Below are 24200 nucleotides of genomic sequence, written 5' to 3' on the forward strand. Positions count from 1 at the left end.
CCCGGAACGTGGAGATCGCTCTCAAGACTCCCCACTTCTGAGCCTCATAGACGGGCCAGGTGTGGACACAGCAGTGCTCCCGACCCCAGGCTCTTCTCTGAGTGTGAGCATTTCAGAGAGTGAGGTCATTTTAATTGGGAAGAAGCCTTTCTGACGGGATTGCCACTCTGGGAAAAGGCACCCCTGCTTGCACCAGGCAGTGCCTGCTTAGCAGAGGGGCGCGTGACCAGAGAAGGGGGTCAGAGGCACGCAGCGCAGCAGCACAAGCCTATCACGCACAACCGTCTCCCCAAACTGCCCTCTCCCAGCACCCCAAATAATGTCTAGGTTGCCACAGGGGCACCACACGTCCACTGCCTACACTCAGGAGGAACTGAAAATACCGGCTGCACGCTCGGTCTTAACCCCAGTGTGGCAAGAGCCCTTGCCCTGAGACCGACAGACCAGGGCCGTCCAGGGGCGGGAAAGAGGCACCGAGACCGGAGCGCCGACGTGGGCTAACACGGGTTTACACCTCATACAGACGCAGAACGGACTTAATTACTTACTTGAAATTCATTTTCTTTCTGAGCTTGTTCGGATCCCTCTTTATTACAGGACCTCTACGAATGAGAAAAAGCAAACACTTCCGGTAAGATGGGGAACACCACACAGACACTAACTTTGCAACCACCAGAACAGTCAGGGTTTATAAAACATCACAGATCTTTAATGAATGTTTCTCAACCCACTGAAGCCACCAGCGGCAGGCTAAAATGCCCCACCAGTGCCCACGCTAATACTGATACCCAAGGAATCGCTTCATTTCTTTCCAGGAAAAGGAATGTGCTGTCGACACCCCACAGCCTTGTACCTTTTCACAATTTCATTGTCCGAGGAAAGTCAATAGGGGGTGCTCTTCCAATCAGGCCTTCCCAAGACCGACCGTCAAGTGGTCTCCCCGATCTAGGTAGGCGGTTCCTTCAAGGCAACACTATCCCGAGGAAGCCTCCTTCCTACAAGAACGGGCAGTGTACACACACCCAGGCAAGTGGTGGTCAGCACAGAACTGGGACAGAGAAGAAAGCCCTGTGCGGGCGGGAAACGCAGCACTGAACGTGGGCGACGAGCCTGCCAACTTGGTACGTTCACAGACTGGCCCTGCTCGCTCCGCCTGTCCCTGGCTCGATCTGAATTCTTCCTCCGCCAAAAAGAGGGTCGTGCAAATTTAATAAAGCCCCTAAGCTTATTTCATGGATTAAGGGATCCGTGTATCACTTTCCTCAATGAAATTGCAAATTATTGGAAGCCAGGGATCTGGCAAGTAACAACTAGATCATTAAGTACCTTAAATGACTCTCTGGCTCCGTTCTCTCTTCAAGGCACAGATCGTATGTTTTAAAAGCCCCCCCCGCCCCCACCCCAAATGCTTTAAAAGCCTTCACAGTATCTTTAATAAGGGGATGGAGAAAAGCAAGTCAGAAATTTAAGGATTGTGTCGACATTTTATACTCAAATATCACCTCCAGAAATGTTACTTGTTATCATTGAACTACGTCGGCTTAAGCCAGACACAGAAGGAAGCCCACAGGGAGCTTTTTAAAAATTTTAAGGTAAAAGATTCTGGAACATCCCGTGAAAAACATACCTTTCCATTCCACAGCTTTATCAAAAATACCTGTACCGAGGGTGGAAAGTGTGGACAGGGGAAAAAAAATGCCACGTTAAGCAACACCAGCTACTCTAGCACCATTCAAGACTGTAGTGATTTAAAGCGGGGCTCGCATCCATCATATACGGAAACAGTGCACAGACGTCTTAATGTGTGTTCTGCACAAACCGTACACGTGCTGGCTTATGCGATATAAAAGTAAACAAATACCCACGTTCATGAAGCTATCTGCAAAAACCTCGCACTTATACATATTCGGCAACATCTTTAACATCCAGTTAAGTTCATTTTGTACAAAGTACAGAAAAATACAAATGGAGAACATATAGTTTCATTTGCGTAATCTGCGTTTCTCTGATGAAAAGATGCTGCAGGTGAAATCCCGTTACGATCAAAGCTACAAAAATGAAAACGCTACGGAAATACTTTTAGATGTTTGCCGACAGCGTGACGTATGGTATGACGGACTCTAGGAAGGAGTAACTGGGAACCGTTAAAGCTTTCCTCCTTCCTTAATTCCAAAATACTCCCCTTACTGAACCGTTACCTCAGACTCTGACTTTAGCGTCTCCTCTCTCCCCAGTGGCCTACAAGTTCCTAATGAATAGGGACTCCATCTTTTATTTATTGTTAGTCTTCCCCCAAAGCACCAAGCAATCGGGGCGCTCACTGCACTGTCGTTGGGGTGATGGAAGGCCACTCCCGCGCTGTGAAGCTCAAGGCATGGCCTCTGGGCCAGAGCTGGCGGGCACTGGGCAAGCTCGCGTCCCTGATCGGAGCAGCGCAGCGGGGAAACTGGCTACAGTGTTAATCAGGATGCTGAATGGGGCCAAATGCCCCCCAGACGTTAATTCCCGGGCTTGTTCTCTCCAAGGAAAGTGAAGAACAAAAAAAGTACCGTAATGTGACATACTGTATATCGATACTTTGTCAAAAAGACAAATATGGAATGTGGATATCCTACTGAAATCCGTTGTAACGGGATTTGACCTGTACAGAATTCTAAATGACTACAGTTATTCCTACACTGTTATTATTCAAACTGTATCTTCTTAGGGAGATACAGTTAATGGGTTATACAGCCAACAGAAGTCCCTTTCCCTTGTCCAATGGTGCTCTCCAAAGCGAGTCACTTCCTCCAAAGTCACAAATTGCCTTAGTTCCCACGGCCATTCCTTTTTAATACTCGTACCCTTAAGTGGAAATCAATTCCGTTAATAATTTCCCCACCCCTGCCCACTCCATTCCACCCCCAAATGAATGCATTACTTATACCATAAGAGCACCATCCTGAAGGCAAGATGGACTTCTGCCATATTCAACCCTCTGTTCTGTTTCCTCAGTACAGAATGTTCAGGTTCCCTCAATCCTGCAAACAAGAAGAGTAAGAAAAAGACCAGGAAGTCTCAAACCAATCAGATATTCACAAAAAGTGAGAGAAGAGGCCTCCTCCTGATAAGCCACAGAGAGACAGACTCACATTGCCAAAAAAGAGGTCAGAGAACTTTTTTTGTGCAGGAAAATGGGAAGTAAAATAGATCTTGGCATCTGTGGGATTCTACTTCAGAGGCACACATTTATTTGAAGCAGATATTAAAATATCTCGTATAAATATTTAACACGACCCCAAATTTTCTGCCAACTTGCAAGTTAATAAAAACTATATGAAAATATATAAAAGAAAACTACAATTTTTTACATTAGAAATTTGAACACTGGTTAATATCAAATAATTACTAAAATCTATGGATGTGAACACGATTATGGTCATTTTTTTTTTAAATCATCTTATGTAGACAGAGACCGAAACGTTCACGGAAGTAGTAACACAATGTCTGTGTGTGCCTCATAATAACCTTACCGAAGGAGCGAGGGTGAAGACAAAGGGCTGGTCAGAGGGGAGGCGGGTATTGGGCACTTGGGGTTCATTATACTCCTCTGCTCTACTCTGTATGTATCTGAAATTCCCCACAATAAAAACTCCTTTTTTTAAGTAAACAGAAATTTCAGGGCCTAAGAAGTCAGAATGCATCAAATATGTTTAAGATTGTAAAAACCATTAAACGGTACACTCTAAATGGGTGAACTGTAGAACATAAAGACATTTAAAAAAACAAAAAACAAAAGACACCCGAAGATAATTTAAAATATACCGCCACTGGCTTCCCATCTTCCTCACTCTTTTCTTCCTATTTTGGGCTTGTTTTTCAAGAGAATCTATAAAAGGATTCATTATAATCCACATATTCATTAGACTGTGATATAGGAAATAAAATTGTCTAAGGGGGTAGCAGTAGTAACAGGGGTATGGTTTATATTTCGTTTTAGAGATCATGATTTTGAAAGCGGAGTCAGATTTTTCATGGGCCAAGAACTTCTAAATAGGAAAACAATTAACATTGATACTATAAGTTATTAGATTTTTAAATGTTTTATTATATGCTTTGAAAAGAAAATGGAAGTCAGTAGACTTTAGAGGCTGAGATGAGAAAATATCGCTTGACTAAATTTTGTCTTAAATAATTTTAGGATTCAAAAACATTCTATTTAAAGTTACCCGAGGGGTGCCTGGGTGGCTCGGCTGGTTAAGTAAGCATCTGACTTCAGCTCGGATCATGATCTCACGGTTTGGGAGTTCAAGTCCCGCACTGAGCTCTCTGCTGTCAGGGTAGAGCCCGTCTTGGATCCTCTGTTCCCCTCTGCCCCTCCCCTAGGCGTTCCCTCTCTCTCTCAAAAATGAATAAACCCCTCTTATAAAAAATAAACTTAGGGGCACCTGGGTGGCTCGGTCAGTTAAGCGTCCGACTTCGGCTCAGGTCATGATCTCACAGTTTGTAGGTTCAAGCCCCGTGTCGGGCTCTGTGCTGACAGCTCAGAGACCGGAGCCTGCTTCGGATTCTGTGTCTCCCTCTCTCTCTCTCTGCCCCTTCCCCCACTTGGTCTCTCTCTGTCTCAAAAATAAATAAACATTAAAAAAAAAAATAAAGCATATGTGTTACCTTTAAAAAAAATAAACTTAAAAAAATATAAAAATAAAAAACAAAGTTACCCCATACTCCACAAGGTTTATTTCTTTAGATGTGTCTAAGCGTTTGTGCAGAATCAACTCTTATCTGGCCAGTTCTTACTAACAGATTCCTCTAATGATGAGGGAGCTAGTGTTACAACTGAACTACTTTAAGAAAGCCCCATTTGTGCAATGAAACAAAGCATACCTCGCTCTCCCTAAAGTCTGTGTATGTGTGGCTATGCATGTAAATAAATCAGTCAAAGTGGTGTAAAGAAAGTGGCATGGAGTGGCGTCCAGCTATTTAAATGTCATCTCTAAGACTAAAACATTTGTCTTTAAAGTATCTTTAGGGGCACCTGGGTAGCTCAAGTTGGTTAAGGGTCTGACTTCGGCTCAAGGTCACGATCTCACGGTTCGTAGGTTCAAGCCCCATGTCCGGCTCTGGGCTGACATCTCAGAGCCTGTAGCCTGCTTTGGATTCTGTGTCTCCCTCTTTCTCTGCCCCTCCCATGCACTCACTCTCTCAAAAATAAACAAACATTAACCCAAAAAAAAGTATCTTTAAAAGCCCAGCACGGCACAAGCTAGTTGCCAGGGGACAGCCTGGGAAAAGTGCTGAATCAGCTACATGAATGACGTCTCATCAACAGTATAATGAGCTGGAAATGCCATTTAAGAAATCAAATCATCATCAATCGTAAATACTGTTATAAGGAGGAAGTAGCCACAGAAATAAAAAGATAGAAAAAAGAGTGTTTTATAGAAACACAGAGGACAACTCTTCTTCTTACTAGCCCTTCTCCACCAAAAACCGAAACAAAAAACTACACAGAGCACTCAGCTGACTCTTTTATTTTTATTTATTTATTTTCAGCCGGCTCCTTTAAAGGTTCTGTACAAAAGAGTACGTTGGTTGTGGCCTTTTGATAACACTTTGGGACCCATAAATGAGAGACTGAGAAAGAATAATTCAGGAGCGCCTGGGTGGCTCAGCCGGTTAAGCATCTGACTCTTGGTTTTTGACTCAGGTCATGATCTCGTGGTTCGTGAGCCTGCCTGGGATTCTCTCTCTCCGTCTCTCTCTCTGCCCCTCCCCTGCTCGTGCTCTCCATCTCTCAAAATAAACATGTTTATAATACTTATAAATGTTTTTATAAATTTATATAAATGTATATGTTTTTAAATAAATTTCTAAATATATCTATAAATGAATAAAATCTTTAAAAAAAAAATATAGCCCATGTGATTACCTACTGAGCACATACGAATTACGAGAACTTAAAGAGACAAACGATATTTAGCATTTTGTGGTCTTCTCTAGTGCATCTTCAATTGCCCTGAGAAACACTCCAAAAGAATTCCATCTTCTGACTTTGTAAAATGGGACCGGACGACTTGACGAATGTCAGTTGGAGACTAGACCCTCTAAGAAAGAGGCTCTCGGAAGGCACAAACCAGAGGACAGGCAAGGGGAAGACCGCGGAAGGCAGGCTCTTCCCAGGACCTCCTCAAAACTTACGTCTGATCCAGGGTAACCTGCTGCCCCCAGACCCCCCAGGCTTCCAAGTGCATTAGGCATAAGCACCCCAAGCGCTGATGTGTAATCCACATGCTTCCGCTTCCGGGAACAGCGCCCTCGCTTCCCCAGCCTGCAGGCGCCTCCCAAGGGCCCAGAGCTACTGCTGATCCCCCCCCCCACCCCCGCCCCATAAAGGTGTGGGGGAGGGGAGGGCACTGCCTGATAAGGACAAAGAAGAAAGTCTGTTTCTAACTCCGACCAGAATATCAACAGAGCAAGGCGTTTCCAACAGAGCAGTATGAAGGAGGAAGCAGCTAAATACTTGAAGTGAGTTTCCAAGTCGAGGCCCATGAATGTCTACAATCACCCAACCATTTTCTACTGAGGAAACAGAAGAGAGGAATTGGATTTGCCTGGGACAAAACAAAAACAAGCCCCCCCCCCCCCCCAAGAAACAAAGGCCATAGAGCCCATACGTAACATTCTGAAATCTTCATCGCTGCACTGTTCTAAGCCCAGCACAATCTGTAGCTGGTGCTACTTAACAAAAGCATTACAATTTTCTTTTTAAAAGGCATTTCTTGAACCCAAGAACTAAAAGAAAGAAATTAAAGCTGTAGAGAACGCTCCAACTTTCGGAGGACTCATACTATACCGTGAATCGGGTCTGTCACCTGGAAAGCAGACTGCTCCAGGCACGATCGCATGGGCAGCCTGCGGCAGAGAACACATAGGCACAGACAGCTAAAGTGGTACATCCCCCCCGCGTGCCCTTCAAGCCACCCAGCGCGCACATGCCTTCCCCAGGTGGGTGTGCTGCGCTCACACCGTCGCTCCAGGGACCAGAAACCCGGACTGGCTTCGTGCTATAAATCCCACACATTTAAGACCAGCAAGACAAAGACATGTTGCATATGTCAAAATTAGACACAGTAGTCCGTGATTTCTTTAGTTATCAAAAGAAGGCACCAAAGCAGGTATGGAAGGGGCTACAGAGGGTGATCTGGCAACCGTCCCTCGAGCATTAACTGAAGAAATACTCGGTGAGACCAAATGGGCACACACACTACTGGAAAAATTCACTTTGGAGAGGCAAGTCTCACCACCTTAGGGAGAAGTCAGATCACACCACAAAGTACGAGGCGGTTTTTCAGAAGCAGGGTAAAAACAAGTTAAACTCCCGATAATCCTCATATAATGAGAAAAAAATACACAGAGTTCCCAGTGTCTGGTTACTGGCGACACGTGCTCTCACAGTCTCTTGGGACCAAGCAGGGCTCTTCGTGAGGGAACGTGAGTCGCACGGTCTTTGCACGACGCAACCCTCGTTCCGGGGAGAATTGTTTGCGAGCAATTTCTCAGTGGCCAATAGTTGACTGTGAACGATCTATGGGCTGTTCCCGTGTCGGGTGTTTCCCATATTCTATTGTGATTTAATTTCTATTTAAACTGGCATTAAGGGAAGACGACCTTCTGCTTTCTGGTTTTAAAGCAGACCGTGTCCCAGATTGCACTCTTTTGAGTCATTAACACATATCTGCGTTGTGCCTTGGTGCCTTTCATTTTATTACGGTTAGTCCTCAAACAAGCATTAATATTAGCCTTCCCTCACTCAAAGAACACACAAAAACATTTTCCCAGACAACGCTCGAGAGAGCTTTGATGTGTATCCCAGACGTTCGTGCCTGTGAGACCATTCAAAACGGTGAGGCCAAATCTCTCCATTCATGCACAGAAGGAACTGGCTCCACGCAGAGTCGCTGTTCTGACCGAGGAAGGGACAAAGCAGTCCCCTGAGACTTCTGCCCACTGGTACAGGTGACACTGAATGAACAATACGTACTGACATTTGTGTCTTCCACAATTCATGATAAATAAGCAAACGGGTTATTTGTAATCAGCCAAACTTGCTGCTTTGAAAAGGCCGCTGCTGGACGTTGCAGGGCTCATGTTCCTTCCCAGTGTCAGAAAGGAAAAAAACCAAGTTACATTTATAGCCTGTGTCATCGTTTCAAGCTCCTTCTAGCAGTTACATCTCTTCCCACAATGGCAGCGGCTGAACTGGTACTTCTGCCCAGCTTCTGTTAAACTATCCCACTTTGCTTCGGGGTAATTTTACACTGGAATCCGGTTTTCACCGTCTGTGCCACTGAGGAGACCGCCCCATTGAAGTGAAAGCTAGGCCGTGCGAAACAGACCCTGAATTATATCGATTACATTGACAGGTGCTGTTTTAAGACCAGACCGATACTTTTATGCTCACAGTGTCTACGTTACAGAAACAGGGGCTGGGGGAGAACGATGTCTGGGGACGGAAACTGTAGGCTTTGTGCCGCCTGAACCCCCATGAGCTGCACCAAAGAGCAGTCGTGGCGCTGCTAGGATCTTAGACGTTCTGCAGCCCCAAGATGAAGAAAAATGGAAAAGCTGAGCAACATCAAATTATTTTAAGCCGGGTCACTTGCAAATAATAGTAAGTGTAAATCAAAGAAATACTTCTACTTAATATTTGATTCTCAGAGGTAAAAAAACTCAAAAGTGTAAAAGGAGAAGGAGAAAGGGAAGGAAGGGACACACTCAACTCACCTGGCCCAGGGTTTCATTAAACAAAAAAGGACAGTCTGAGAAAACACACGGGACCATCATCACCTGTGGCTGTCAGTGAACGATGCGGAAGGAAGGAGCTTATTCCAACCCACCTCCAAGGATGCCGCAACTGTGTTTACGGCCGACCTCGGGGGTCCCGGATTATTTGCACACTGCACGTCCACGCACAGGCACGCGTGTGCTCTCCCCGCAGGCAGAGTACAGACGGGGAGAGCGTGACATTTGAGTTGTATGACATTTCTGTCTTTAATAGCTACATTTATGAGAGGAATGGCATTTGTTATTCAGGCGGGCTCGAGATTTGCTCAGCCACGTCTCTTCATCGATGCAAATCCTGACACATCACTGTCAACGCTGGCAACTGCTTTGTCGGGGTGGGAACGGGAACCTCCTGGTAGACTCTACCTAACTGTCCTTCCACGACAGGGCCAGGTTCTTTCTGAAAAGCTGATCGGCGATAGGACTGAACCCACGCCCCAGCAACAAAATAAATAGAGATACTTCACATCTGAGCTGAAAATACTGGAAAAGGTATTTAAGTTTGTGGTGAAGTCCCTGGCACAGCGTGGTGACAGCTCAGCTTCTGCGGCCCCGGGACCCAGCACCTGCTGCCTGGTTCGTGTCCCCCGGGCTCGAGCTCTGTCCCTACCCCCTTCTCTCTTGGGCAGTCGTTTCTCAGAGCCCCGGATTTGGTTCCCCCTGTTGTCAAGGTATTCAAATGACCAACACTTTAACAGTGGCCATTAATGTCTAAAATTCCACTGGCAACCAGTGCCCCCGCCAAAACCTGGGTTTCGGGAACCAAAAATATTTATATTTGAGGCTGTAGGTTTCATATTTTTAGTAAGCTTGAACTTCAACCAAAAAAGTGTCCCTGAAGTAAGGACTCAACCAAATGAGTATTTATGCTAAAAATGGGTTCTCTCCTATAATGCAAAGGAACAGCGTTTTTTCCAACAAAAATGAGATTACTGTCTAATAAGTCAATCGTGAGACTGTAAACACACGTTTGCTGTCCAGTCAGTAAGCTGCTCACCTCCAGGTACAGCTTCTGCCCTGCATGGCGGATGCACCTTCAGGAACGGCAACTGGCATTTGCTGATAAGCATCATTAAGAAGCTAAATGTAGGGTGTTCCCCAGAAATTAGAATTATATGCAAAACATACTCCATTCTGTTAGTTTGGTAAGGATTAATTCCACTTTGAGTAGCTTTATTCTATTTATTTTGAGTTACCTAAGAGGTTTTTTATTTGTTTTTGTAAAAATGAATAGGAAAATAGAATTGTTAAAACAAATTCTATTTCCAGGGGTGCCTGGGTGGCTCTGTTGGTTGGGTGCCCGACTTCAGCTCAGATTATGATCTCACAGTTGGTGGGTTGGAGCCTCGCCTAGGGCTCTGTGCGAACAGCTCGGAACCTGGGGCCTGCTTCGGGTCCTCTGTCCCACTCTCTCTCTCTGCCCTTCCCCTGCTCACCTGCTCTCTCTCACTCTCTCTCAAAAATAAACAAACATTAAAAAAAATATCTATTTCCAGACATTTCTATTGCATTTAAGTACTGTAAGGCAGTAATTCTACACTGCCAAAATTTCAAACAGGACAAAATATTAACTACTGATAGTGAATCTTTATTAGGGGGAAGAGACAACTGCTCAGTTCCAGGCTGTGCTGTCGGTGGCTTCTACTAAGTTACCCATCAGATAACACAGCACATTCTAGAGCTGCGCTGTCCAACATGGTAGCCACAGCTAGGTGTGACCACTGTAATTTCAATTAATTAAAATTTAAAATTCCAAGCCTTGGTCACACTTGCCACATTTTCACATGTTTGGTAGCCACGTGCGACCAGTGACCAGCAACCTAAACGGCACAGATCCCGAGCACTTCCCTCGCCCCCGTCACCGCACTGCGGCTCCAGACAGAGCACAGAGCCTGGCAACTGGCTTAGCCCAGCACCTGGAAGAGTGCATCGCACACGTTTAAAACACCCTTATTTAAGTTATAAATACAAATAAAAGCCTCATAAAGCAGATTTAAACAATAGCCTATATCATACACAATTCCAGCAGCTGGTTACTAAAGTATTTTAGGGGCACCTGGGTGGCTCAGTCAGTTAAGCATCCAACTCTTGATTTCGGCTCAGGTCATGATCTCACAGCTCATGGGATCAAGCCGTGAACAGTCATGCTGTTAGTGTGGAGCCTGCCTGGGATTCTCTCTTTCCCTCTCTCTCTCTCTGCCCCTCACCCACTTCTTCTCTCTCTCTCAAAGCAAACATTTAAAAATATATATATATGTATATATGTAATATACATATATATATATTTTTTAAAGTATTTTAAAAGTGCAGCTTGGGGCGCCTGGGTGGCTCAGTCGGTTGAGCGTCCGACTTCGGCTCAGGTCACGATCTCGCAGTCCGTGAGTTCGAGCCCCGCGTCGGGCTCTGGGCTGATGGCTCAGAGCCTGGAGCCTGCTTCCGATTCTGTGTCTCCCTCTCTCTCTGCCCCTCCCCCGTTCATGCTCTGTCTCTGTCTCAAAAATAAATAAAACGTTAAAAAAAAAATTAAAAAAAAAAGTGCAGCTTAAATGAAAGCACACAAATAAACAGAAATGGGACATAATGGTTAGAAAATGTGAAAGTCCCCCAAAGAAAAAATGGCTACAGATTGATTTCTTTAAAAGTACCAAAAGGGGGGAACCTGGGTGGCTCAGTCGGTTGAACATCTGACTTCAGCTCAGGTCATGATCTTGTGGCTTGTGAGTTTAAGCCCCACGTTGGGCTCTGTGCTGACAGCTCAGAGCCTGGAGCCTGCTTCGGATTCTGTGTCTCCCTCTCTCTCTGCCCTTCCCCGCTCATGCTCTCTCTCTCTCTCTCAAAAATAAACAAAAATTAAGAAAAAACAAAAAAATAAAAGTACCAAAAGGACATCAACTGGGTTTTTCAAAAACTGTGCTTTGAAAGTACAACTTGATGAAATGAAAAACTCAGCTGGGTGGTCAACATTAGAACCCTGCTGCCTGTGTACTGTCAGTAAGGGGCCAGGGTCAGCTGTGTGCTCCATCACAAAGAGGCCTCAGATCTCCTTGGGTGAACACACACAACTTGAACATATCATCTGGCTTCCAACTGTCAGATCCTCAGCACTGCACAGCTTGAAAACGCCGAGGAAAAACTATCCAACGAAAAGGCTCGGTCACGTTATGACACAGAGTACCGATTTTAACTATAATATTTCTGAACGTTACAACCAAATTATTGTAGGCATGGACATAATCTGCTTATCAGATTGAATGGAGACTAGTCTCTTAAAACAATGAGAAAATTATTCCCTGTTTTATGATGATCAAAATAGGCCCTTTCCAAGAAAATTTAAATGGATATCAAAATTCTACCACAGAAATATAGCAAATGAACATCTGTGTGTATGGTCAGTAAAATGGTAAATTCAGAGTATAAATAGTAAAAAAAAAAAAAAAAAAAAGCCAGACATTTGGCATCTCCTATAATCGGTTAAGACGATTCAAAAAATAAAGCACTTTAATTGAAAGTTAGATTCAATTTAGTAATATAAAAATTTAGGAAGATTATGAGTCTAACCAATTCAAAGTTTCAAAAAAAATCTCGATGGGAGGTAGTTAATAAATAGAGCTCCACTGAGATCATACTTTGTCCACTGGAACTCCCTTGTACCCGTAAAACCTTTTGGATATGTAATTTAAAACAATACCTTTTCCACATTAGAATTTTACAACCCAGGTCTCAGCTAAAAATTTCAATGTGTGGAAAATCCAAGCATCATAACCACTACTAAAGATTTAACCAACATCATATTTCTTCTGGATATGAAGCTGAGAATATTTGTACTAGCATACTAATGAATTATAAGCAAAAACAGGAATTCAGAACATAACAGGATATAAGCAAAAAACCCAGTTGTGCAGCCGAATTAAAATAAAAGCAGTATGTAAAAAACAGTTTTAATACCATTCAAGTATTTAAAATCTCTTTCCAGGTAATTCAAGAGAGAGGATGAAAACTGTTCACAGGGCCCTCCCGACCCCACACAGCCGACAAACTCACCATCTTTAAAATCGCCCCGTACAGCCGCAGGAGCACTTTCCGAGGCTCGTCACCAATGGTGGCCACGGTGTCAGGTAAGGAGCACTGGAACAGCATGTTACTGAGGCCACCTCTGTTGGAAGTAAGAGGACAGTAAGCATCAGTATTTTCAAGGTCAGCTAAACCTTCTTGGGCAACTATGGATGAGAAATCGGGGTCCCACGGGAACGGTTCTCATCGAAGTCTCCATCAGCTCTTAGGATACACGCGATACCAATGACAGGCTCCGCGGTTTTTAGACCAATTCAGTCATATTAAAAACAGGCAAATTCCCAACGTATTCTTCTTAGATTAGCGCTGGGGGGGGAGTTTTGTCTAAACTGCATGTGTGCGCCTGCACACGGTCGGTGCCTCTAGGGAATGACCTGGATGGAAGAGAACCCCCTGCAGCACTGGGAATAGAGGAAATCCCAGATGCGCTCTTTCAGGCCCATGTTCTTCCATGATCTGAAATTTCCATTATATTCCCACAACGAGCAGGTTAAAATCTCGGGGCAATACTTAAACCACCTCCCCCAGGACCTTCCACTGGAAGTACATGTAGTTTCATGTTCTTAAAAATCCCTCAACCGGGGGTACCCCGGGGGTGTCAGTCGGTTGAGTGTCTAACTCTTGACTCCGGCTCAGGTCATGATCTCACAGTTTGTGAGTTCCAGCCCCGCATCGGGCTCTGTGCTGACAGCTTGGAGCCTGGAGCCTGGAGCCTGCTTCGGATTCTGTGTCTCCTTCTCTCTCTGCCCCTCTCCTGCTCGCGTTCTGTCTCTGTCTCTCTCTCTCTCTCTCACAAAAATAAACATTAAAAAAAATTTTTTTTTTTTTGATTCGCAACGTAACTGGTCCTTGGAGCACTCAGTGGAAATGGGACTTCTCAGTACCCTGAAACTTGCACTCTATGAGAGAGACAAGAAACAAGTCACAGGGGTCATTTAAAACAGGAAAGGAACTGCCTTTGGGACAACGCACCTGCCCAGGTTGGACATGATCAGGTACAGAAGCAGAAGGTTAGCGAACGGAGGAATCGAGCTCAATGAAGGAATATGAAATACAAGAAGCAACCCATCTGCAGCAGACTTCAGAGTCCCTCGGCCCTAGTTTTATCCACCTGGCAAATCTTAAGGAGCCATTCCGTAAGTACAGCCCTCTGCCGGGAGCCAGGGTAACATAAACCTCGACTGTGTTCTGGGCCTCGCCCTCAAGAAACATCCTCTCTGGCGAAGGAAGCAGACATAAAACTGTCCGAATTCAAAGTCACAGGGCAGTGCGGGAGGCTACATGCTGCAGCAACGTCCACACCTGCCTCGCAGAGGCTGCGGTATCTCGTGGCAGTAGGTGCAACTCTGGGAGGAAAAGTGACCAGCAGACCGAACCACAGTTTCTAGAAGGATATCTCCTGGTCACAGGAGTCCCCAGCTCTCTCCCTGCTCCATCCATAAAAAGCCCAGTCAAGCTACGCTCCCCAAGTGAGGCCAGAACACAAACCTAATTTACACCGTCATGTGCACAATTACACAGGTATCACGAGCACACAATGACCGGGGCCGCCAAGAGCTACAAGATACGGACCAGGAGGCCGTGTGGGGCGGAAAGAGAACGGGGAGAAATTTTCATCTGGGGGTTCGTGTTGGCAGATTGACGTTAACTAGCAATTTCGGAATTTCAGCTGTGGCATTCTCCTCCCTTTCCTCGGTAAGCAAAGCCAGATTTTAGGCAGGCAGCAACGCGCCCGCCACGAAGACCGCATTTACCAGCTGCCTTTACAGGTACGTGTGCCCATGCGACCGGGTGCTGACAAATACAGCATAAGAGGAGGTGTTTGTGCGACTTGTGGAGGTCAACTTAAAACACACGCACGGGCCTTGCCCCTTTCTCCCCGTCCTTTCTCCTGCCGTCTGACACGGGAGACGGTGGCGTGTCAAGTGGTAACTAAGCTCTGGTCTCTGAGTCCATATCCACCCTGCAGTTCTCCATTGTGGTGCCGGGCTGGGGCTCCACCGGTTACAAATCTCCTTTGCCAGCTGCTCCCAGTTAGGTCCGGCCAGCGGGGGTCCTGCAGGGAGGCAGGAAGGCAGGAGGAGGGAGATGTTGCGTCTGCCGGCTCTTCTTCTCCGAGCGCGGCGGGAGCAACAGCGGAAGCCCCGCTGCTTTCGCCAACACCGGCATCACCCAGGGTACCAGCTCGCAGGCCTGGGCCCCGGCTCCGGGCGGGGGGCCCTGCAAGTTCTCAGATCCAGTAGCAGCCCAGCAGCGCCCTCTCCACGGGGGGCTGGGGGTTCCAGCCCCAGGGTCTCGTAACCTCAACCTCTTCCTTCTGTCCCTCAGCCCAGGGAAGGGGCTGCTTCCTGCGGTTCTGTGTGCCACTGGGTCCCATTTTTGCTTTTTGCGTTCTCCGATACCTGTTCAGCCGATTCCCAATTCCCTATATTAAATTCTCTATGTTGAAATGTCTATTGTTGTTTCCGCTTTTCTTGCCGGGATCTCACCAGGCACATACAGCCAGAGCTTCAGCGGTTTCTTGGATCACGTCCTAGGACTGGCAGAGTAGTTAGCTGCAAGGAACCCGCATCCCCATCAAGCCCACGGAGCTGCCACACCTGCCCAGCCTGTCCACCCTTGTGTCCCTTTACACAAAAGGGAAATAAATCTCTGTGTTAAGTCATTGTTACTCTGGGGTTTTCCGTTAGAAGCGGCTAAACCTAGTACCAACCGATCCAGCTGGTCACACATCCACTTAATCGTGTTCTCCCCATCTGGAAACTCCTTACTCTGCTAAAAACTACCTCCTTACGGTTTAAGACCAAGTTCAAAGCCCAACCTCCTCAAGAAGCTTTCCCCATCTTCCCTGCTAGCTCCTTGAAGGCAGGGGGAATATCTCTCTTCAATACTCAAGGCTAGTGACCCCCAATGGTCAGTGCTCAATAAAGCTTCTCTGAAGATGACAATAACCAACAGCACTCTTGTCCCACTGAGTGTCTCTTCTCCAATTCCCTCCTGTCATGTTCACTGTCCTACTAGGTCTAGTGGGTTAGGCGTGGCTCCCTGACTAATGAGACCGTAGGCCCCCTAAGAGACAGTCCCGGGAGAAGGCATCATGCTGCAAGAAAGACCACTGGCTTCAGAGCCAGGGCTTCAAATCCCAGTTCTGCCGCTTACTGTGGCAGCTGTGTGGTCTTGGGCACCTCGCTAAATCTCTCTGAGCCTCAGACTCACCCCTCTGGAAAAGACTTGCACTTTCTTTAGTCATTTTAAGAGCTCCATGGGGCACCTGGGTGGCTCAGTTGGTGAAGCGTCTGACTCTTGATTTTGGCTCAGGTCATGATCTCATAGTTTGTGAGTTCAAGCCCCACACTGGGTTCCATGTTGACAGTGTGGAGCCTGCTGGAGATTCTCTTTCTCCCTCTCTCTACCCCTTCCCCACGTGCTTTCTCTCTCAAAATAAATACACTTAAAAAAAAGAGAGAGAGAGAGAGAGCGCTTCTTGGGCTGCAGCGTTCAACAGGTGAGCTCAGTTCACTCTCCCTGCAGTCCGGCAGGGTGGATGCTGATCTTGCCGCCCATTCATAGATGGGGAGACCAAACAGAGTGGGGGAGCACCAGGTGTCATGCTAAGCACATAGTAGGTGCTGTGCCAGCCACACAATCCCAAGAGCCTTACATCAGGATGAATCTGTACAAACCTGCATAAAACAAAGGTCTTTGTTTCCTGTGGCTGCCGTAACATACGACCACACACTTCATGGCTTAAAACAACACAAACTTATCTTACAGTTCTGGAGTTCAGATGCCAGGAAATAGGTCTTATGTGGCTAAAATCAAGATGTCGGCAGGGCTGAATGTCAAAGGGATATACCACATTCCACGAAACACATACAAAATGACTAAAAACAGATTGAGCTAGTTGAATTTCAAAGGACAGTGTTGGGCGGGGGGGGGATGAGGAACTGGATGTGTAACCCGGGGACAGAGTTTCAGACCAGGAAGACGAAACTGTTCCTGGGATGGATAGTGGCGACGGCTGCACGACAGTGCAAGCACCCTTAATTCCGCCGACCTGCACACTTGAAAATGGCTAAAAGGAGTAAATTTCACGCTGTGTATACTTCACCACAATGTTTTATGTTTTTAAAGCTTCTTCAATTTCTCCGTCCAACATGGGGCTCAAACTCACAACCCCGAGGTCAAGAGTTGCCCGCTCTTCCAACTGAGCCAGCCAGGCGCCCCTCACAATGTTTCTAAAAACGAATGAAGTATTGACACCTGCTACGACATACATGAACCTTAAACACATTATGCTCAGTGAAGGGTGCCTGGGTAGTTCAGTTGGTTGAGCGTCCGACTTCAGCTCAGGCCATAATCTAGCAGTTCATGAGTTCGAGCCCCGCACTGGGCTCTGTGCTGACGACTCGGAGCCTGGAGTCTGCTTTGGATTCTGTGTCTCCCTCTCTCTCTGCCCCTCCCTGGCTCTCACTCTCTCTCTCAAAAATAAACATTTGAAAAAAAAACATTATGCTAGGTGAAAGAAACCAGTCACATATTATGTGATTCCATTCATACAAAATGTCCAGAACCAGGAAATTTATAGACAGAAAGTAGATCCGTGAGTGCCTAGGGCTGAAGGGGCCAGCGTTTCCTTCCAAGATGATGGAAAATGTTCTAAAATTGGCTGTGGGAGGGGCACCTGGGTGGCTCAGTCAGTTGAGCATCTGACTTCGGCTCAAGTCATGATCTCACAGTTCATGAGTTCAAGCCCCACATTAGGCACACTGCTGTCGGCAGAGAGCCCGCTTCGGATCCTCTGTCCCTCTCTCCCTGCGCCCCCCCCCCCCCCGCCCTGCTTGCAGTCTCTCAAAAGTGAATAAGACATTTTTTTAAAAGGTAGCTATTTTTACAAAGGACTATGGGATGACGGTTGCCCATACCTGCGAATATACCAACCGATACATATGCTTTGAATGGGTGAATTGTATGGTATGTGAACTATATGTCAATAAAGCACTTTTTGAAAAAGAAAAATGGCTTTTTTCCTATGGAATAATTTTCCCCTAACCAATTAAAAACTTGAATGTGTTTCTACAGAAACAATATTTCCCACATGTAAACAAAAGTCATATTTAAGAACTTTTTCAGTATCTTATTTAACAGAAAACAATCATGAGTACCTAGGAATCTTCACAAGAATAAAGACCTCTTTTCCCAAAAAGGCAAATCAGTTGCCACCCCAGTGAGGGAAGAAGACAGACCAGGGGAACCCAAGGCTCGGACTTCCCCCAAGTGAACCTTGAAGCACACAGAAAGGTGTGGAGAGGATTGAGGGAGCCTTGACCTTTCTTCTCAACTCAGGGCAACGCCTCTAATGGGCAGCTTATCAGAACCGCCCAGCCACACAGGCTCCTGGCTACCAGGCGAGAGAACAGGCATTCCATCAGTTAAAAGCCCTCGTTTTCCTTCCTGTCACACACTCTTGAGACTTCAGTCAACAGCGGGAGCAAACAGATGAGCTACTGTTCTAAACTGTGTGACTCATTTCAAAGTTTAATCCCGTACTCCTAGAGGAGGCAGGCCAGCCAGCTGGGCCAGAAACAAGCCCACAACCTGGAAACCCTTCATCTCCTGAATTATCTGTAGCCCCTGTTGCTCAATAGGCTGTAGCGGGAGGAAGTAAACCGTTGGTTATTTTGTAGTGACTAGCAAGATAAAGGAAACAAGGTCATTACCACGGATGACCCAAACCGGGAGAAACCACGTAGACAAAAACCCAGTTACCAATGGAGCCAAACAACACGACAAGGAACAAGAAGATATGTTGGGAAGATATGCCCTAGACATGGTAGCAAGACTACAACAGCCCAATGACCGTATAATTTGTCGAGATATTCTCCAAAGTAAAATCCCAGAAACTCTCCAGGCTTCAAACAAGTGGCAGAACAGCTCTCTGAGAAACGTACGTGTCATAGTCAAACTCGGGGGACACTCAAGTAAGCAAAAATATCAACTCAAACAAAACGAACACATTCATTTCGCAGTCGACACATGGAAGCGACCCATAGCAGGTAGCAACCTGGACGGCGCCGCTGGCGGGCACCCTCACCAGGCCGCGTGCCCGTAACCCATCCCGCGCGCAGGCCTCTAACACAGAGCCAACGGACCAACGGGTGGAACAAAGTGCTTAAATCAGACATTAAAATAACCATCTCAATTTCTCTTGATATACAGCTAATCAAGAAACAACTCACAACGAAGAACAGCGACTTCTCTAATGGCAGCACACGTGGAAACACAAAGGATAGAAAAGCCACGCAGTAACAAAGCAAAGAAACCCCCACCAAGCTGAAGCCCGATGGCTAAGGGGTTTCTGTGCTAAAGAAAGTAGTTTGTGAAAACAAAGCCACACAGCAGCCCCTTTCTAGAAAGCAGCACTGTGCTGCTTCCATCACACTGGCTCTGAAGGTCGACCTCCCCACCACAAGCAATAAAGAACTCAGGTGACCTGGGCATGTTTTTAAAGACGCAGGTTTTATCAGTGTTACCGGACCAACTAAAGGAGCCTGCTTATGACGTGCAGTAAATTGTGTGCCTTTCGGATTTCAGAATTCGTGTTCCAAAAAATCTTGTTAATACGGATCTTAAAGACTCCCAAAATAAGAAATATAACAAGTTACCCAAAGTCTATCACTCGAACATGACGACTTTGAACATTCTGGGTTGTTGTTTTGTTTTTTAAGTAGGCTCCATGCCCAACATGGGGCGTGAACTCAGGATCCTGAGATCAAGAGTCACATGCTCTATCCACCGAGCCAGCCAGGCGCCCCTACACGTTCTGGGTTTTTTATTTGCCATTTTCCTAAGCTCCTCTTTTCCTACTTCTTTCTTGTTATTAAAATTAGGACCACACTCTAATGTTCCTTTTCCATTTATATTACGAACATTTTCCATCAATTCATCATTAAAAACACAATTTTTAATCATGCATACAATTTCATCTTAAAGACCGAGCATGGTTTATTTAGCCAAGGGCGGACTGCTGGAGACGGCGGGCTTCTACGTAACTGTTTACTTCTATTCATAACTCTATAGTATGGACACCTGTACATCAACCTTTCTGCACAATCTGACGAGACCCTTTAGTTACAGCTGGTTTTTCTGGGTCAAAGGACACTAACATCTTAAAATTCTTGCTGCCCATTGCCAAAGTATCCTACATATAAGCCACTCACTCGTCCTCACCTGTTAGCACATCACAACTCCTGCCTCACAGTCTTGACTGACTTATCAATGAAAAATTGATATATCAAAATATTACTTTCTAGAAACATCAATTTGCTAGCGAGAACTTATTTTTTTAAGGCTACAATATACATGAAGTTAACAAAGGCTACGAAAAATTTTAAAGTTAAAAAACTTGCACAGGAAATATTTGTAGGTACATCAATACAGACCAAAAAAGTTATTAAATAAACTATAAAACATGCTGAGAGCCAGCAGCTTTATTTAAATGACTTCTTGGCAACAAGCATCAATGATTTTCCCCCAAACTGATAAATGTCAACTCATTACTCTCCCCAGAAAGCCATAAAATTAATTGCACTAACCACTGTGAGGAGAAGAGAAAATCAGAAAATGTAAACTAGCAGTTAATCTAAAAATTTAGTTGACTCAGAAATGGGTCAAAGATACTATGTCACAGTAGGCAACGTACTAATCAACAATTGCTTTTTTTTATCAACAATTATTAAAAAGAGCCTTGAGAAGCCCTACAAAACCATTTCAAAACAGAAACCACCCCATGTAACACTAACATCTGGTATCTGATGCTACTCGCTCTCAAAGTTCCTTATGGCAAAAAACATCAACCATGCCTTCTTGGCATGAGAGGTCTTCCCGCCATAGAAGCCTACATGGCAACAGGTTCCATGTAGTCAGATACGAACCACAATATCCCCAAACACACAGGATTACTAATTCTCCTACATGTCAGCTATTCTATTACAACTCCACCTACCACAAAAAATACTCTAATGCTTGGGGCGCCTGGGTGGCTCAGTTGGTTAAGCGTCCAACTTCGGCTCAGGTCATGATCTCACAGTTTGTGGGTTCAAGCCCTGCGTCGGGCTCTGTGCTGATGGCTCGGAGCCTGGAGCCTGCTTCGGATTCTGTGTCTCCCTCTCTCTCTGCCCCTCCCCTGCTTGTGCTCTGTCTCTCTCTGTCTCAAAAATAAATAAAACATTAAAAAAAATTTTTTTTAATACTCTAAGGCTTTAGCACTTAAACCACACAGGTTATATAAGATTTCAATTATAAAGACCTGATCTTTAGATCACAATCTTATTTCAGGATGAAACAAAGAGAATTTTAACACCAATTCAGAATGATGGTTATTTCTGGGCAAAGGAAGGAACCTGAGGCCAATTAAGCAGAGTGTTCCAATTTGATAAAGTTCCTCTACTTTTGAATTCTTTACTACTTTCTAAATGTTTGTAATTTTTAATTAAGAGCTTATGTCACATACTTCATGGCATCTAATACACAATCAACAGCATACACTGTAACAAACTCTTCTCAAAAAATCAGTTGGCAATTTAGGGTATATATAAAACCGAGACCGTAGGTAGCAGGAAAACATGGTGCTGGTAAAGATCACAACGGGTCAAAGCAACAACAATCTTGGGTATCCTCTCAATCACAATGGAGAATATCTGTTGGGGTCTATGGAGATTCTCTTTGACAGAGGCTTCAAAAGATCAGTGACATCTTCAAAAGGTTAAATATCAAGTCACCACCTGACCCAGCCGTTCCACTCCTAGGACATATACACCCAAAAGAACTGAAAACATATGTCCTCACAAAAACTGTATGCGATGTCCCCAATAGCCAAAAAATGGAAAAACTCAAATGTCTACCCACTGATGAATGAATAAACGAGCTGTGGAATATCATGCAACAGAATACTGTTCAACCACAAAAAGGAACAAAGTACTGATACATGCTACAACATGAACAAACACTAAAAACATTATACTAAGTGAAAGAAACGGTCACAAAGTCCACACATGTTGTAGGACCCTACCTGTCCATAAGATGTTAAATAGATTAGTGGTCGTCAGGAGCTAAGAAGGGGAGCATGGAGAGAGACTGCTATAATGGTACAGGATTTATTTCTGGGGTGATGAAAATGTTCTGAAAAGACAGTGGTGACTGAACCCTTTAAAAATACTAAAAACCACTGAACTGTGCAATTTAAAAGGGTGCACTTTATGGTATCCTAATAAAGCTGTTATTTTTCTCTTTAAGCCAGTGATAACCGACTTGCCTTAAGTAGTTCACTGTGGACTGAACATTCATGGATTTATCTGAACCATCCTCTTAATATTAAACTTCGGTGTCTTAACTACGGCCACCATCATTTGGTTAAAATCTGCTCCCAACGACTGAACACTTCCAGTGGAACTGGAAGACCCTAAGAGCAATCAAGCTCTGGTTTTCGGATCTGGAAAAAGAAACATCAGTAAGAGCTGCAGAATGAGAAAGTTACCCAGTTTCCGGAAACCTCTCCACGGCTGTTCTGAGTCCCAGCTTCACATGTCCATTCTTACTCTTGCCCCACCACTGCCACCAGGGGTCCTTTCCTCTCTGGTCCTGGCCAGATACTTCTTTTCTCCTCCCCACAGATCTTTTTTGCCACTTTTCCTTCCTCCCTTCAAGTCTGAGGCCAGTAGGAGAGGACTCTCACACAGACACAGAACCCAGCACCTTCTCTTCTCCCCCTCTCCCACTGCCGGGGTTCCACCGTCCTGGCACCCAGGACACTGTAAAAACAGTCAAGAGAAACATTCCAGAATAAAGTCCAGGGAATGGAAGTTTGCTAACACCCACCACTCTTGCCCTTTGCCCTCCTCCTACAGACTCCCATGCTGTCCACACTCTCCTGGCTTTTCAAAGTCTTCAACTTCTGCCTTAGTAGCTATGGCCGTCTCCCCCCGAGGGGGCTTCCGCAGCACATCATCCTGAATTCCGCCACTGAGCCAGCTGGCCAAATGCAAAGGCAGGAAAAGGAAGAGAGTCAGACAGGAAGACTCAGAAAAGATGGCATTTTCAATAGCACATGGGCAGGGAAAAGTCAAACTACAACCATTACTTTAGGCATGAGTTGCCTGCCCACTGATCATACACACACCCTGCAGAACCCTAGGCTTCTTTATTCACAGTCCACAAATGGACGAAGGGCCACCCATACACCAGATCTGTCTGCAGTTTTCATTAGTGACGTGGGGTCCCTGAAAAGGGTCAGAGACACCTGCAAGATTCTTGGGCTTCCCCACATGCCCCTGCTCTCAATGTACACAAATGTCACCTGGTCCCGGACTGTCACAGGATGTGTGCCCGCACAGGTCTCTAACGCTCAGGCGTATCTGATTGGATGTGAGGGTGGCAGTATCTTTTGGTTATTACCGATCTCAAACACAGGACTGAGCAACACACTCACGGTCATCCGGAGTCCTTGGATACCTGCGCACATACCTGACAAGCAACGGGTGCTGTCATACGGAGCGACTGATCACAAAAAAGCTGGGCAATAACAGGGACAGGAGAACATAACCTCCTGCCAAAACTGAAGCGCGTATCTGAGTGAATATTAGAAAGAACCATCACACTGTGTGGGAACTGCAATGGGAAGGAGACTAGAAGATCAGACAGGAGGCTGATTATTCACACCATTAATTAACACTTTCACTTCCAGCAAACTACTCAACCTCTCTGGGACCCCGGGGCTAAGAACACCTCTCTCCTAGGACCGCTACCCAGATTAACTGAGATGAATGTGATCAATATAGTATCTGGCAATAGTAGGCACTTCATACATGCAATCTTTTTATTAGAGTGATTACCTTAGAAAACAGAAGCTCTGGTATTTGAACTATCATGAAAATATCAGAATAATATTTAAGTTAAAATACAACATCATGTCCCTACTTAAAAGAATAAGACAGCTCAATAAATACCAATATAAAACGATCTCTGAGATATAGTGCTGCTCTCAGCACACAAAAAAAGGTGATCTATTGTAAGTTCACATTTTTTTTTTTATTGTAAGTTTTAAAGAGGAGGAGGAGGCTACATATTCGTAGCCCCCTGCACACTGCCTGGCCCAGAGCAGCTCTCAATATTTGTTGAAAGAATGAGTACACCCAAATATACTAACACATGCGAAGCATCTCTCTGGAAGAATGTTTAAGAACCTAAGAACGTTGCTTGCCTCTAGAGAGGAGCACTGGGGCCAGAGGTGACAGAAAGAATTACGG

General features: G+C 45.3%; 1 protein-coding gene across 7 annotated transcripts in view; it reads right to left on the bottom strand.

The window, feature by feature from the left end:
- The window catches only part of CHKA (choline kinase alpha), a 60928-nt gene that overhangs the window by 22761 nt on the left and 13967 nt on the right, over positions 1 to 24200 (bottom strand). For 4 of the 7 annotated variants that reach the window (XM_042959581.1, XM_042959578.1, XM_042959584.1 and 1 more), the window contains 2 exons: positions 12868 to 12979; positions 549 to 602 (listed from right to left, as the gene is read on the bottom strand). In XM_042959581.1, the coding sequence (XP_042815515.1) occupies positions 549 to 602; positions 12868 to 12979 (166 nt within the window). The remainder of the gene's footprint in view (positions 1 to 548; positions 603 to 12867; positions 12980 to 24200) is intronic. The other 3 variants (XM_042959583.1, XM_042959579.1, XM_042959582.1) reach the window with 1 other exon arrangement.

This window comes from Panthera tigris, chromosome D1 (assembly GCF_018350195.1).
Source record: "Panthera tigris isolate Pti1 chromosome D1, P.tigris_Pti1_mat1.1, whole genome shotgun sequence".
In the NCBI taxonomy this organism is placed as follows: domain Eukaryota; kingdom Metazoa; phylum Chordata; class Mammalia; order Carnivora; family Felidae; genus Panthera; species Panthera tigris.